Raw genomic sequence first — 16,825 nt, 5'->3', positions numbered from 1 at the left:
TTAGGATCTAGAATTAAAAGTTTGCTTCAAACATTCTATCAAATGAATGTTTCAAGTTATATAAACAATCAAATTAAACTTCTTTTATTTTAACCAAGCTTGTATATGCATTATGTTTATGTAACTCGTCGAACTATACTAGCTTTGGCTTGGGTCACAGACTCACTGGGTTAAGTTTGAGCTCATATGCACTATGCAACCCTAGCCCACCACATTAACCATCAGATATAAACGTCATAAAGATCACAGCTACAAAAGATCATGACAATGGAAACACAACCAACACAAGCCAATCATTTGAACATAGATCCAACCCAACACTTTACTTTCAAATGTCAGCAATTAGATTGATATTTTACAAACCATTTTGGATGATATACATCCTACAATACAAAAATCTTTCTACCGCTGTTAATAAGTTGAAGTCACATTTCCCACACTCCTGACATCAATCAATTACCAGTTTTGTGGTTGCAGTATCTACACAATTTACAAATTTATTGGTTTTTTGCCTGAGCCAGATGCTGTCTTTGAAGACCCAAGGGATCCCGTGTCACCCAACCCAATACGTAGTTGTGATGAATAAGACTCACTTTTCTTACTTGAGTTACCCTTTGAGGACAGGCTCTTTTTAGCTCGATTCCTGTTAAGTAGCAACATGGTGTTTCTTGCAGGTGCAGTTAGAGCGCCTTCAACACAATTGCCTGCCTGGGTACACCCCCAGGGTCTAGACGGCCCATCTTCACGGAAAGGTCTTAGTCTAGGAAAACTGTTCCTCAACTTTGAAAGACCCCGTGGATCAGGAGATGTTTCTTCATCAGCTTTGGCACATATAGGACAGGGCGGTTCGTTTTTTCGCACTTTTGGTGTTGTTTGGTCTAAGCATTCAGCATGGAAAACATGGCGGCATGAAAGAACTCCAGTGACTGGCATGTCACCACTTCTAACTATCCTACGTGAACTCCAGGGTGATCTTTGGGAGAGAAATCTTTCACATAAACCACATTTGTAAAAATGGGATTGGTTAACCGACGGGTGGCTAAGTGAATCAGGTTCAATTGATTCAGAAACATCAGTCAAATCAACATCACAACTAGCAGTACTAAACCGTTGTCTGTCTCTTTGGGGCTCATCAAAATCTGCAATTACGGGCCCATCTTGTTCAGTTGGACAAGTCAAAGGATGAACCGGTTTCGACATGAAGCAACGACGGGTTGCGAGGTTACGATATGAGGACTGTGATTTAACCATTGCTTCATAATCACTACTGTCTGAACGGGATGAGATTGAACCTCTGCTATCTAGCGGGGCTGAAACTGAAATTCCCTGAAAACAACACTCGTTAGACCAAAACCCAGAAAAATGTAAATTACTATATCAGAGTCAATAAGGTACCTCTATAGTTGGTGAAAAGGATGAAGGCCCTACAACTGCAAACATAATTTGTAACAGAGAAGATATCAGACCATGCAATGATACATAATATGAGGCACTTTAATAATCTAGCATGGCAGTCTAGGCCAGACCTAGACCTAGAAATACAGTGAAAAGAATATAAATAACAGGGTCATCATCACAAAGTTGTATAGCTATTTGACAAAAGTCCTCGTGAAAAACCAATGACCACCACATGCAATAATAAGAAAACTAGGGGTGAGTACGGTTCGGTTTGGGTCGGTTTTTGACTAAAGCCAAAACCAAACCGTTATAATTCGGTTTTTAAAAACTAAAACCATTGGTTTTCGGTTTTTTCGGTTTTGGTTTTTTTGGTTTGAGTTTATTTCGGTTCGGTTTTTCGGTTTTAGTCGGTTTTTAACCACTTGTGGTTTGGGTCAAATTGAACTTGAAATGTTTATAAGTTTATACCCTATAATTACACCATAATTAGTTTCAACAAGTTTTCAAAACAATATTAGCAACAATAACACCACAACAATGACAACAAATCCATAAAAATAAGTTGTACAAACTTCAAACGAATTTTATATATAACTATTTATATCTTTTACGCGTTGTTTAATTATACATTTATTAAACTAAATCAATCTTATTGCGTATTTTCACTTAAACATATAAATGATATTATTATATACACTAAAAAATGCGAATATATTAACATATTTACAAATTAATAATAAAATGATATAAATATAAAATAAAGTAAAGAATATATATTTTTGGTTCGGTTCAGTTTTTATGTTTCGGCTTTTCATTAGAAACCAAAACCGAACCATAACTTTCGGTTTTTAGAAAACCAAAACCAATGGTTTTCGGTTTTTTCGGTTCGGATTTTTCGGTTTTTATGGTTTTTTCGGTTTTCGGTTCGGTTTTTGCTCACCCCTAAAGAAAACAACTAAAGGGTTTATATATATTGAATGTTTCTGTTATAATTTCAGTCACTGAAAACTCTGCAGTATGCAAATAAGATGTCAATACCAGAATGCACAAGAATATGCATATGAAATTGCATACATAAATAACGGTACATAAAGAACTGAGACTAGTCGAAAACAGTGTGAAGAATAACATAAACACTAGAGTAAAAATGAATCTTGGGGGGTTGGGGGGTTGGAGTAAATGATTGGGTCAGCCAGGTTGTGCAACGGGTCAGAAAACAGAGTGGTTTTGGATACATATAAAAATGGGTTGACCCAGAACAGATTTCATCTAAGAACTACATAATTGGTCAGCGTTTCAACAAAATGTAACTTGGATAAAATGATTTACAGGGTTTTAAGTGTTAGATAGGCAGTTTAAGTTGAAATGGCAACTTCAAAAAAATAAAAATAAAAATTGAAAGTTGGCAGAAAAGCAGGAACATGTTTAAACTTCCCATTTTCATAAGTTGGATGTATGCTTTCAGCTCATAGTTAATGTTGGTAAAAATTTAAATTCAGATACAACGCTACATAATTACTAGAAATGGAATTCTTATAAATAACATGGCATAAAACAATTGTAATTTCAATCAAAAAAGACTCAAAAACCAAACTTCATACCAGTTAAACATACATCACCCAGATGTTCATTGCAACTAGCGTTTAAACAAAACGCCTAAATATATAGACATTGCAAGATGATAGTTCATTGCAAATAGCTGCATCCAGACAGCACCAAGAAATAAGTACTATATGCTCTAGATTCGTGGAAAACCCAATGAGTAAGAATTTTGATAAACATTTAAACAAAACAGATAGATAAACAATGATCCGTACAGGCTTGTTTATCATCTTATTTTAGTTTAGTATCCTCTATAGAATTCAATGGATCTAAACATGTGGCAGAACATGAAACTAGAAATCAAGATTAAACTAATAAATAGACAAGTTAATAAAGATGTTGATAAGTTACCAATCTATATCCTGTCCATCACAGAATAACACACGAACAATTAAAAATTACCTCCCCGGAATGAATTTTCAAATTCATCAATACTGATTTCTTGTATGGTTGGAGGGGTCCACTGCTGAGTTGGGGAAAATTCAGATGGGCTACTAACATACAGTCCAGCTCCATCAGAAGCAGAATGTCGATGATTTGGTCGACAAGCTGCTCTTAACCAACTCCTACTTCCTCTACTGTTTGAAGATGTGGAAGACCCATACAACTGGCTACCCTCCTGCGAACCAAATGATTGCCCTTCAGAGTGGTACCGGATATCCCATCTTGGTGGAGGGGGTGAAAAACTTGTGTTGGTTCTCCAGTAAGGCTCGTGTGGACCCATAGACCAGTCACGACTAGCTGCATTAGACGCATGTGGCCTTGCAGCCACACAACAGAATGACCCCGTCTTAGCTATCTTTTGAAATACTAAGAGATTATTCTCGGCCTTCCAACTATCTCACCGAAATGAACCATACAAAGCTAAGACTTTTCAAAGCAAGGACCGCAACTCATCTCTCCTAATCTAATATTATCAAACATGCATCTACTTCTCGAAACACAACACAGGGAAAGTTAATATGTAGCCCTGGATTAAACAAAGCATACAATTAGTTATTTTAACATCTGGATGATCCTGAAAATTTAAAGAAATACTACAACTTGAGCTCATACAATCAAATTTCAAATAATATAGTCAACTATACACAAAGAAAAAAATATACTACAATAAAATCTACTTTTTTGGAAAGTCACAAACTTTTACACTCCTAAGTCCTAACCACCTATTATCTACATCAACTGTCTGAGGTAAGACTAGAATCAACAAACAACGGGTATGGGCGACACCTGATATCGCTGCGTCCAAAAGTCTATGGTTAATAGTACACACCCAATACCACAAGTGAGCTATACACAAAATAAAAACACTAAAATGAAACTTTAACCAACAATTTAAGGGAGAAGTTAAATCATATGATTGAACTTCTAACCAAAGAAATGATATTCACCATACTCAAAAGCAACCATTCATCATAGTCATATTCAAGTTATATTCATTTCAACATAAAGTTTAAAACTTTAATCATATTTTAGTCTTCCAAATTAAAATCTTTGAAGCCCATAATAGATTAGCATATTCTTAGAAGCTTAAATGGAAGTAAAAGGGGTAATTTGGGAGTGCCCTTTTTTGTGTTTTATCTTTTTATTTCTTTCTTTTTAAGCCGACAATCAATAACAAACACTCTATCAGAAACTGCTTATACTATAGAGTATAGAGAATTAAAAATAGCAGTACTTGTTTTTCTGAAAATATATATATATATATAGAAGAAGATGGAGGTGAAGTGTATGTACTTACAGCAATGATGAGATGGGGTTTGAATAAGAGTGAGTGAGATGCCAATGGTGATGAAAGAAATGGGAATGTTGTTGGTAATGGATTGTTGACACAGAAAAGAAAAAAAAGCCCTAATTTAATTCCTTTTAAAATAAAGAAAAAAAATGGCTACTGTTGTCTCAGTTTTCCGCTTTCTCCATATCTAACCTTTCTCACTTTCATTTTCCAATTTATTTTGTCTTCACGTTTTGATTTAAAAAAAAAACACATAACTGTCATTCAACTATTCAAAAGTTCATCAATAATGATTGAAATGTAATTGTTTCAAGTTCTTTTGGTTACTTATAAGTTTCAGGTTCGAATTTTTATTCAGCCAACTTTGAAATATTCGTAGTCTTTATATGAGAACTTAACTTGAGTATACTCAGGTTCAAGTCTAAGGAGACAGAGTTTGCCCGTAATAATCGTCGTACTTTTGGACGAATTTGTAGGGAGTTTTCCCTCATTAGGTATTTGAATTATGCATTTTTACTTCAATGGAGCTCTCTAACGCGGACCCGATTAAGACAACGTATACTGCACCTCTCACTATCGAATTGCAATATGAAGTGTAAAGTGAAATTCACCTGTAAATAAAGAAAAAAGAAAAACTATTTAAGAGTTCAAAGTTCAAACTAACTTGTTGATGTGTAATTTTCTAGTCTTAAATTTATAAACACGAGTCACCTAACTACTTACTACTATACACTTGCGGGCAGTGGACCCATTCGTATGCAATATAGTTGGCTTGGTAAATTCAAGGTCCAACACAAGGACTATTATTACAGAAATTGTTTAAATAATGCAATTCAAAGTAAATGGGGGGTTGTGACCGTATTGTCAAGTTGCTTTTGAAAATTAGTTAGCAAGAATGAAATCAAGTTAGTAATTCCAAAAAATTAATCGAAAAAGAGTTTTTTTTAAACAAAAAGATGAAAAGTCATATACCTCGAATCCACTCGACAGCATTTCGGGTTGCACATAATTAAGCTCAAATCCAATTCAGTTGACAACGATAATCGTGACCAAATAAAGACACAAACTAGTACCACCAACGTTCGTAAAATCATTTAAATCAACAAATTAATCAGTTCCTTTGTAGAAGCCGGTACCATCAATGCTTAAAACAATTTCCCTAACCAACTAGTTTATTTGATTATCAAATTAACAATTATATCTATGTGAAGACAACGTGGTACCACCAACCGTTAATCAACACGTTGACAAAATGATTCCTTTTATTAAAATGACATTCACTGTCATACCATGAACTAGCGACAACTTATTAGAGATAAACAATTGAAATCATATATATATATATATTCAACTACTACCACTAACGAAGAACATATATATAACCAATATCACAAAAATAATTAGTAAAGAATCAAATCATCAAGATCTCGACACAACGATAATTGAAATCAACTTTGAATTAATAAATAGTGCAACCGTCACATAATGTCTTATTTCATCTCGGTAGATGATAAAGTGATTAGCTACTCATGGTAATTAAAAGACAATCAATAGTGAAAGAAATCATATTGCACCAATCGAACAAATCAATCCTTGGAATGCTAAAAATCATAAACGATGGTGAAATAAAACTCCAATTCAATCTGTGGCCTTCAAAGATGTTTGATTTGGGGAAACGTACCTTGAAAAACCCTAAAATGGATTAGAGAGGCCAGGATACTTCTACAAAGAGATTAAGAGGACTATTTATATGTATTCGGGAACTAACGACCGTTAGTGAGATGTAACGACCGTTACTCGGCCCATCAGATTTCTAACGCCCATGAGCTTCTTTTCTTGCAACATCAGTCCTACAGGTACTAACGGCCATTACTTTCTCTAATGGCAGTTACAGTGGCTAATTGATCATGGTCATGACAACCCCTAACGGCAGTTAAGTCTTGTAACGGGTGTTAAGCTCACATCATCACAATTTCTTCATTTTAACTCCTTTTGTTTCACTATATCTTTCACCCGGTTCATCCACGAACTTCACATCATCCTTTCTAAAGTCGTTTTTGATCGTTTTCATCCGTTCAACGTGCTAAGGACGTGAAACCACTCACACATACCATAAAGCATCGAAAATACACGTAAATTCCTTATAATTAAGCATAAAACGACCTTAAATCATATGGGAAATATGGTGTTTTTTTTTTTTGAAAATTATATGTCATTCACAACAATACTACTCCACAATTACGGAGTAGTCCAATAGTACAAGAAGAGAGGATCAGTTTACATTAAAGCCGGACCAATCCTCCCATGAAATAGACCTGTTTTTTAATCTACCTCTATACCACAAGAATCCTATCGTTTTAATGTCTACGAACACCTTCTCGCTACAAAAACTAATCTTTTGGAAGACCTTTTCGTATCTTGCTTTCCAAATACACCAACTTGTAACAAAAATGATACCCTTAAAATTATGTCTTTTCTTTTTTCCCATGCCAACCTTTTTGTACAGTTCTATTACCTCACGAACAGATGAGAAAGAAATTGAGCCCAACTTACACCATGTAGCAATCTGATTCCATACAGCCAACGAGTACTTGCAAGAGCAAATCAAATGATCAATGGTTTCCTCACAGGCCTCACAAAGCCCACATAGGGACATTCCAAAAATACAATTACGTGCCTGAAGTGCTTTATACGTGGGAACTCAATCTATGGCTGCCCTCCAAATGAAAATGTTACATTTTTTGTGACTCCTTTGGCCCATTTGAAGACATACCTGTCACCGTAGTCTTTGTCGTTTTGAAGAAACTCATTGACGCTTTTGACCGAGAAACCGTTGTGATATTAGGACACATCACTTGTTATTTTCAATTGTTTTTTTTAATTTTAAAAATAGATATCATTATTAACGTAACTAAAATAATTTCATTTTGCAACATAAATCTTCAATTTTAACTCTTTTATAAATAGCCTTGTCACATAACGATTTGGATAGAAAAACTGATAAATAATTAAGGGTTAATTACTAAAATAAACATATAAAAGAGGGCATTTTATAAATTAGACTCCTATTTGAAAACCTACAAATTTAAACACTATACCCGTGTTTCAGATTATAAAGTCCACGGATTTCACATAGCTAATCAGAACCCACCATCTGTCCTAGCCATCTTCCCTACATGCAGCAGCAGTTCATCCCTAATATCCAATCTCTTTTCTTTTCTCATTCACCCCAAACACAACACAATATGAAAAAGGCACCTCTTTTGAATATTTCCAATGAAAAAAAAAAACTGAATCTATACTTTCTTTTTTTCTTTCATCCATCAAACCACTTCCTTCATCAGTGACTTAAAGAACACCATTTGTAGTAAACATGGACAATCTCATTTTTGAACTTTTCATCCAAAATCTAGATTACATAATGCCTCGATTTATTAATAGGTGTAGAAAACATGGTGATGAAAAAGATTACATAATCTAGAAGATTTGGCTATTGAACGGAAGGTATAAGAGGATGTAGATGGAAAGTTTTGAAATGGAGTTGTAGAAGAGGTGTAATAAGTACTTTGGTTTTCTCTATAACAGTTTGCACCTAATCTTAAGCTAACAACTTTTCATAATCGATCATTCGATATAATCACTCTTTCAAGACGCAATAAAATGATAATTGCGAGTTCAAAGACACACTGAATGACGAAACGATATAACGAGTTCCACGTTACACCATAACCTGTATATTATTTTTCAAATTAAATTGCATTGATCAATAGGTAGCATCAACACAATAAAGAGACTGTAAAAGTATCAACCTTTATCTTTGAAAAAATATGAGGGGTATAGTTTAAGGTGGTGGGTATTCATCGTCATAAACCATCAAGGAGTTTTTTTTGTAACAACCAAGATACGACCTCCCTTCTTATGTTATCATTATGGAAAATGATTTTGTTGTTGTCGTCGTTGTTTTTTAATTGACTGTAAAAAGATTGGTTAAGTTGTTATTAGAGTTCATTCCTAGAAAAAATTAAAGAGAGAAAAGATAGGTGGCTGTTAGGATAGAGCAGATGTAGGTGAGGTGGGGAATAGGCCAGGTGGTGGCTTCTGATTGGTTAAAGAGAGTCCGTGGGTTTTATACATATGAAACACGGGTATAGTGTTTAAATTTGTAAGTTTTCAAAAGTGGGTTTATTTTGTAAAATAGGCTTCCATTTTTGTTTATTATAGTAATTTTCCCAATAATTAATACTTAAGGTCACCTCCAATTATGTGGGTAGGACTCAAACCACATTGTAACACCCCAACAAGGCGGAATCATGAGGGTTACACCAATAGCACAGCACGACATGAAAGTTATGTAGAGCAAAACTAAATGCATAAATAGGATTCAATAATCCATACAAAACATCCAAAAATACCAATATCGGTTCATACATGAACATAACCCTTAATCGGGATAATGAATCACGGATCCATGAAAAGGTCCAAGTCCAAACTAGCATGCAATGAAACTTCCAATACATCTTTAATCCACATGCTTACCTGAAAAGTGTACTAAAATGCGTCAACATAAAGTTGGTGAGTTCGTAAGGACAAGTATTAGAAACATGTGTCGGGATAACAACCGTTTAACCTTGATACGAACATAACTAGATCATTAAATGATCATATAACCTTGAAACCTTGATTTGGATCGATAAACGATCACACAACCTTGAAACCTTGATTGGGTCATTAAATGATCTCATAATTGGGATCGTTAAACGATCACCAAGCCTTGAAACCTTGATTGGATCATTTAATGAACCACATAACCTTGATACGAACGCATAACAATCATATAACCTTGATTTACAATTCAGTCGAACACATAACCTTGATAACATAGCCAAACATTCATACAACCTTGATTTACAAAGAAAACAAACACATAACCTTGATAAACTAGCCAAACGATCATACAACCTTGATTCACAAAGCAAACGAACACATAACCTTGATAAACTAGCCAAACGATCATACAACCTTGATACACAAGCAAACAAACACATAACCTTGATAACATAGCCAAACAATCATACAACCTTGATTCAAAAAGAAAACGAACACATAACCTTGATAGACTAGCCAAATGATCATACAACCTTGATTCACAACTAAATGAACACAAAACAATCATACATCCTTGATTAGACCGATAAACGATCCCATAACCATGATCTGATCAATAATTGATCATTTAACCTTGATACGAACTTATAACGATCAAACCACTGCTGAAACACCATGTACCTACACTTCGTACGACTCTGCATTTAAAGAACCTTTGATGCTTATATATAGGGTCACCCGCAGCCTTCCCACCACATCTCCAATTCTTTAAATGCATCATCGTCTTCCATGTATGTACAACTATCCTAATCTCAACAAACATTCATAACCACAAGCATAATCAAACGAGCACCAAGTCTATACTTCAATCGAACAATCAATCAATCTATCAATCAACAAACAAACAAGGATGTACACTTTTCAGCCCGAATCTCAATTGAGTAGGGAAGGTTACGAAACTCACCTTGGCCTCTAGAAGTCGCTAGAAAGAGAATAAGCGGGTGAACGGGGAGCACAGCTACACAAACCTATTACGTCAACATTATAGCATCACAATGTATCCCAAACGATAAGGTCTAACTAGTTATACGATGCCACAATCCCCTAAGGTACATTAGAAGTGATTCTAGAATGTTTGGATACAAAAGGAAAAGTTTCGGTCAAATACGTTTCAACGAATTAGCACCAATAATCGATATGAAAATCAAAGTGTTTAGATTTGAGTTTAAACAATATTGTTGACCTTAGAATGGTGTTATAAGACTCCCCTTGAAGTTACAAGTCGATTGAATATAGAACAAAACGGGAAGTGAAAAAGTATCCGGTAGATCAGTGGAGCACGACTCTTGTGCAGAGCAAAGGCCGTGCTAAGCCTCTCAGAGGCCGTGCTCAGCCACTCAGAGGCCGTGCTAAGTCTGACGGGCATAAACCCTAATTTTCAACAAAAAACTCGTTTTAACCTCAAAATCGACTAGGAGAAACTTCAAGACTCGTTTTGGGACATAATTACACTTAAACAAACATAACCCACTTCAAATCCACGACCCATAACATCATTTTCATGTCTAATTCGGTTTTGACCCAAATCATTTATCTTGAAACCCTAAATTTGATTCAACCCGTTTTTGACCCGAATTCGACCAAGAACTCGTAATATTCGACTAGGAAACATGTTTAAAGACATAAGATGGAGAAATTTAGTTAGGTTTTACTTACCAAAATGCCTCAAGACTTCAAATTCGGGTTTGGAGTTTTTGAAGAAGAATGAGCACCAAAAATACCCAAAATTCATACACCAAGATGATTATCATTATGATTATTGTTGGTTCTTGTTAATTTACTCACAACAATAGGAAATCCAAGAATTTGTTATGTATTTATGAAGAATTTTAGGTGATAGATAGAAAAAAGGAGGATGGAGAAGAGAAAGAGTTGAAGTTTGGTAAAGTGAAAATGAATGGATGATTGAGTGTGGGTGTTGATTGGGGGCCGGCCTAGAGAGTCCATTTTTGGGCTCCCGCTCCGCTAATTCTGACAAATAGCTAAACGTTAACCACTTAAACGCTAAAACGAACCCGTTGCCCCATTTAACTCAACGTTATGTCAAAACACGTCAAACCGTTCCATAATTCATATAAATTCACGAAACCATTCACATTTTACCACGTTTATTTACAAGTCAAATAAGGTCAAAAGTCACGAATGTTACACACATATTGTAAGAAATAAACCTCTTTACCACTAGACCTTTTAATGATGGTTAATATTGATTGTTTCCGTCTTTACGATTATTATTTGACTACTTTGAAATATTTATCTTTGTATGTTTGTAACATAAAATATTTCTTTTATTTTCGAATGTCCTTTAAATTCCAAATACGAAATAAGTTATATGCTGACAATTTTAAAAGTCAACTACAAAAGTGAAAACACACTACACAATTAAAAGACCAAAGAAAGATTGAATGCACTAGAAAAATCTATATTTTTTTTTATATGTATATGGAGATTCGAATAAAATAAAAACTCATATTTAAAAGACGTTATTGTTTTTTTTTTTTAGAACAACACTGTTATTATTAAAGGATTATGATCTGCGAATGTAATTAACTATGTCAAAATATTTATGTTATGTAAATAACTATAAGAACGTTTATGTAATGTAACAAACTACCTGTTTTCGTCTATAGTATGTATAGGATTACCAGTTGAACACGTAGTCGGTCACCATTATGACCTGAGAATGTAACTAACTATGCCAAAATGTTTATGTTATGTAACTAACTACAAAAACGTTTATGTAATGTAACAAACTACCTGTTTTCGTCTATAGTATGTAAATTACCGGTTACCATTGGAAAGTAACCGACTGTGCTTATAGAGATAGCAGATTCCAACGACACCAGCAGATTCTGACGACACCAACAGATTCCGGCGACACCAACAGATTCCAACCGGAAGTAGCAAAACGAATACCTATATCTATCCCTTTTTGTCTATATCTATTTTACTTTATATAATCTATATATTACAAAAATCTATATGCACAAAAATCAGGTGTAACACCCCAAATTTCGCAGTACTATTATATTACTAAAAGTAATATATCAAATGAATAAATGCTGAGTTATTTAAAAAGCCGCATAAATCAAATGTCGGGCCTAGTATTTTAAGCAACATTTACTAAAAGGACTAAAAATACAAGAAAGACGTAAAGTGGGTGGCTTATGTGAAACATGGAAATTAAATCCATGTATAAATTATCATTACACCATGATCATTTCAAAAGTAAAATTGAGAGAGTAAGTCGGCAGATTAAAAGAAGAGCGGCGACGAGTCAGCTGGAAAGGAAAAGAGAAGAAGAAAAAGAGGAAAAGCGGGTTTTGGGTCAAACCAAATATGCCAAATTATTCTTAGCCGATTATAGGCTTTGATTATCATCTTTTTAAGGTACTATTGCTTAGTTTACTAGTTTGATTAATAGTTATATAAAAATATATTAAGTCAAGAAAATGTGGTTGTTTGGGTCCATATAAATTTCTTAGTAGCTGGGCTCAGCTATGAAACATATATTAAATTTTGGTAAGATTTGGAGATAGTTTTTGTGTTACGTTATGTGACATAAAAAGTTTAAGAAAAATTATTATTTTATAAGATAATGATGAAATAATGATAAAGAAGTGAAAATAATTAGCCCGAAAAGTATTAGGTAAGAAAAAGTTAGAAAAGACAATACTATAAACGAAAACAGGTAGTTTGTTACATTATATAAATGTTTTTGTAGTTAGTTACATAATATAAACATTTTGGCATAGTTAGTAACATTCCCAGGTCATAATCCCATTCTATTATTAATATAAACTCTCTCGGCAAAGAACAGAAAGAAAAATCAAAGTCACATCAGATACGAGGGGCTAATTTGCCAAAGGGATCAATCTAATGTTTCCTTCTTGTTTTTAATCATCTTTTTTATTGTAATAAAATTAAATTATAAAGACAAAATTGAAAATAAAATATATATATAAACTTTATTGTCCTTAGATTACAGTTTAAAAAAAAGTTACCAAACTATTTTATAAATTAGGAGTGAGATTTAAAACAACATGATTATAGCAAATGATAGCAAACAGTATTAAATAAATTATAAATAGGAAAACTTTTCAATTGAAATACGAAGAGGATTTTGCGGCGCAATAGAATCTAGTTTGATTCGGTGACACCTTATCTTCAATTGAAAACCGTGATAACGGGAAATGGTATTGAACAAGAACGTGACTAGTTCGGTACCAAATTTTGGAGAAGTACGAGATGAGACCGATCCATGTCCATCTCTACTCGTATAGTACTATTTTTTATTTTTATTTTATATAGCCACGTGTAATAGTATATGAGTAGTAAATTTGGAAGACGGTGATAAAAACCCTAAGCTAGACTTTTTACACAAAATATAGAGATAGATAATTATTCCAATCTATCTATTCATAAACAAAATTTTTTTTTTTGTCAAACACATAATAATAATCTTAATAATAATTTACTGGATTCTTCTTCTTCAGCTCCAAAACCCAAAAGTAAGATTCACCATTCCTCATCATCAGTTCATCATATCATATATTCTCTACCCGATTCATATCATTCTTATTTCAATCTGTACACTTTAATTCGATTAATTCATCCATCCACACATCTCCTAATTACGATTTATCTTATTAATTAACACCAAGCTGTAATGTATTTACCTATCTTGTATCACATCTTTTGTATGTTTGGTATCACACGCATCACGTTTTAATTGATTTTTAACAATATTAAACTGTGTTATATGTATATATTATATATATGTCTGTGTGTGTGTGAGACTTGTTGTTGGTTCTAAGTACCCCTAATTGTTTTAATGTGTTACTAACAATGTTAGATGAGTTTTTCTTATTACACTTGATTAAAAGTAGTAATTGGTAAATGTAAAAAGAAGCATATGATAAATGTTAAAGGGCATTTGAGGTTGCCAATAAATAAAACGGAAGCATATGTTGATCATTTTTTAATCACATAATTTACGTCGGGGCTCTGTAAAGACTATTAAAGATATTCGTTGAAGAGTTTTTGTGCCAATGAATATTGGCGTTAGTCATAAGGTGAATTCTGGGAGGGGTTTAGCCTGCCTGCATCGGGCGAATTTGTGTCATTAACGAGAGTATATTGTAATGAAAATTTATGCAACTTTCCTTATAGGAACACGTTTTGTCTTGATAAAGATATGTATATATGTTGGTATTTGAAGTCTAAAAGTTGTCCGGCTTAATTCACTAGAGTAGTTGTTACGATTTCATTTCGTTGATCAATGCTCAACTTTATTCAAGTACTAGATATCGTTTCCTTTAGTTTCATTGTAATAAGTACTAACAATTTTACCCATTACTGGATAAGGCATGCATTGGCCAAAGCTATCTAGTTCATTTGATTTAGATACAATTTCCTTCCTTACAAAGCAAACTTTATGCAACTTATTTCCGAACTTATATTGAGACTGGGTACTTTGTTTTAGGACCTATCTACTTATGGCTGGCCAAAAAAATGACTTCGGGAAGAGATCCTATTATCAATCTGATCAGCATAGTGGTGGAGGAGGTAAGAGAAGAAATCCGGAAGAGGATAGAGATTCACATGCTATCGGGCCAGAAGATACTGTGTACCGTTATCTCTGCCCTCTTGGAAAGATTGGAAGTATCATTGGGCGAGGTGGGGATATCGTGAAGCAAATGAGAGAAGACACTCGCGCCAAGATTAGAATTAATGAAGCTGTGCCCGGATGCGACGAGCGTGTGGTCATGATTTATAGTTCGAGTGATGAAACTAATTGTTTTGGAGATAGCGATGAGTATGTTTCACCTGCACATGATGCTCTATTTATGGTTCACGATAGGATTATTGCTGAAGACACTCCACCTATTGATGATCAATATGATGAGCCTCACCAAGTTACAGTGAGACTTCTTGTGTCTGCTGATCAGATTGGATGTGTAATTGGAAAAGGAGGACAGGTTGTTCAAAACATACGTAATGATACCGGCGTTGAAATTCGAATTTTGACCAGCGAACACTTGCCAGCGTGTGCATTGAGTTCTGATGAGGTTCTGCAGGTTGTATAAAATTCTGAGCAATAACCACCTTATCACATCACTGTTAATTACTTGTGATATTTGAGTCACTGGTTTGCTTTGAAAAATATAATGCTCTATGATTTTATAGGTAAATGGTGATGCTGCTGCGGTTAGGAAAGGTTTGTTTCAAGTCGCACGTCGACTTCATGATAATCCATCACGTTCCCAACACCTACTTTTGTCAGCATCCAATCTTCATAGGCCTAGTGCTAGCTATGTGGCTGCACCATCTTTGATTGCGGCTCCATATGGAGATTGGTCAGCATCTGCAAAGGAATTCTCACTTCGTTTAGTTTGCCCAACTGAGAATATTGGTAGTGTGATCGGTAAAAGTGGTGTAATTATCAAGCAAATCAGGCAAGAAACTGGTGCAGCGATTAAAGTTGATAGTTCAGCAACCGAGGGAAACGATTGTCTCATAACTGTATCTGCAAAGGAGGTCTTTGATGAACCATCACCAACAATTGATGCAGCATTGCGGTTGCTACCACGATGCAGTGAAAAACTTGAAAGAGATTCTGGTGATTCAATTCTCACCACACGTTTATTAGTACCAAGCTCACGAACCGGGTTTTTGATAGGCAAAGGTGGTGCAGCTATTTCTGAAATGAGAAATTTAACAAGAGCAAGCATCCGTATACTAAGGGATAGAGATCTCCCAAGAGTTGCGGCCCGAGATGAAGAGATGGTTCAGGTATGTATGCATTGCAGTAATAATTTATCTATATCCACATTGTTTGTGTATGTATATCTTATAATATAACTCCGTTCTCTTGAAATAGAGAACGTAACCAAATCATAGAGAACTGACCTAGAAAACTAATTTAGTTGAAAATTCTGTTTTCGAGCCAATGTTAATGCTTCATATAAACCTAGTTGCCACCAATTATATATGTATGTATGTGTAGATAACTGGTACGTAATGTTTGCTAGATTACCGGGGACGTTAAAGTTGCAAGCAGTGCTCTGCTACAAGTAGCTATGCGGTTAAGAGCGTATGCATTTGAGATGGAAGGAGCTGTAGTCACACTACCTCCAGCTGATCCTTATGGTGGGTATGTCGGGCCCCAGGTAATATAACACTGTGATTAATTATACATATTCTTACTTTCTATTTTCAAGTATAATTGATCAGTAATTTGCTGTTTATAGATTGCTGGAAGTCCTTATGGAGCATATGGCGTGTACACCGGGCGTATAAAGCAATAATCACATCTTTTATACTGTGTAAACTGGGCTATAAGCTATGTGTTTTTCTTGAAACTGTGTAACTTGGACGGCATTTGTAATAGGAAATTCTTTGATTTCTATTTAAATTAGATTG

At 34.5% G+C, this 16,825-nt stretch overlaps 2 protein-coding genes across 2 annotated transcripts; one reads left to right on the top strand and one right to left on the bottom strand.

Annotated features, from left to right (window-relative positions):
- Positions 1–296: 296 nt before the first annotated feature.
- LOC122605043 lies at positions 297–4,873 on the bottom strand. The gene is made up of 4 exons (XM_043777916.1): positions 4,742–4,873; positions 3,403–3,970; positions 1,396–1,430; positions 297–1,326 (listed from the first exon to the last, which is right to left on the bottom strand). Exons 2-4 carry the CDS (start codon positions 3,722–3,724, stop codon positions 490–492), a joined length of 1,194 nt encoding a protein of 397 aa, XP_043633851.1. The 5' UTR covers positions 3,725–3,970; positions 4,742–4,873; the 3' UTR covers positions 297–489.
- Positions 4,874–13,803: 8,930 nt separating this feature from the next.
- LOC122601961 (KH domain-containing protein HEN4) lies at positions 13,804–16,817 on the top strand. Its single transcript, XM_043774694.1, has 5 exons — positions 13,804–13,911; positions 14,886–15,480; positions 15,590–16,195; positions 16,435–16,572; positions 16,654–16,817. The coding sequence occupies exons 2-5, from the start codon at positions 14,899–14,901 to the stop codon at positions 16,708–16,710; spliced, it is 1,383 nt and encodes a 460-aa protein (XP_043630629.1). The 5' UTR covers positions 13,804–13,911; positions 14,886–14,898; the 3' UTR covers positions 16,711–16,817.
- The last annotated feature ends 8 nt before the right edge of the window (positions 16,818–16,825 follow it).

This window comes from Erigeron canadensis, chromosome 1, assembly GCF_010389155.1.
Source record: "Erigeron canadensis isolate Cc75 chromosome 1, C_canadensis_v1, whole genome shotgun sequence".
NCBI classification, from domain to species: Eukaryota; Viridiplantae; Streptophyta; class Magnoliopsida; order Asterales; family Asteraceae; genus Erigeron; species Erigeron canadensis.
Note: the sequence above shows the minus strand (reverse complement) of the source record. Positions and strands in the feature narration are given on the sequence as shown.

Coding starts and splice junctions, on each gene's coding strand:
- LOC122605043 (XM_043777916.1), bottom strand. CDS start 3,724: ATGGGTCCACACGAGCCTTACTGGAGAACCAACACAAGTTTTTCACCC. Junction 1,431..3,402: donor TGAAAATTCATTCCGGGGAG/GTAATTTTTAAT, acceptor TTATGTTTGCAG/TTGTAGGGCCTTCATCCTTT. Junction 1,327..1,395: donor CCTTTTCACCAACTATAGAG/GTACCTTATTGA, acceptor TGTTGTTTTCAG/GGAATTTCAGTTTCAGCCCC.
- LOC122601961 (XM_043774694.1), top strand. CDS start 14,899: ATGGCTGGCCAAAAAAATGACTTCGGGAAGAGATCCTATTATCAATCT. Junction 16,196..16,434: donor GAGATGAAGAGATGGTTCAG/GTATGTATGCAT, acceptor AATGTTTGCTAG/ATTACCGGGGACGTTAAAGT. Junction 16,573..16,653: donor GTGGGTATGTCGGGCCCCAG/GTAATATAACAC, acceptor TGCTGTTTATAG/ATTGCTGGAAGTCCTTATGG.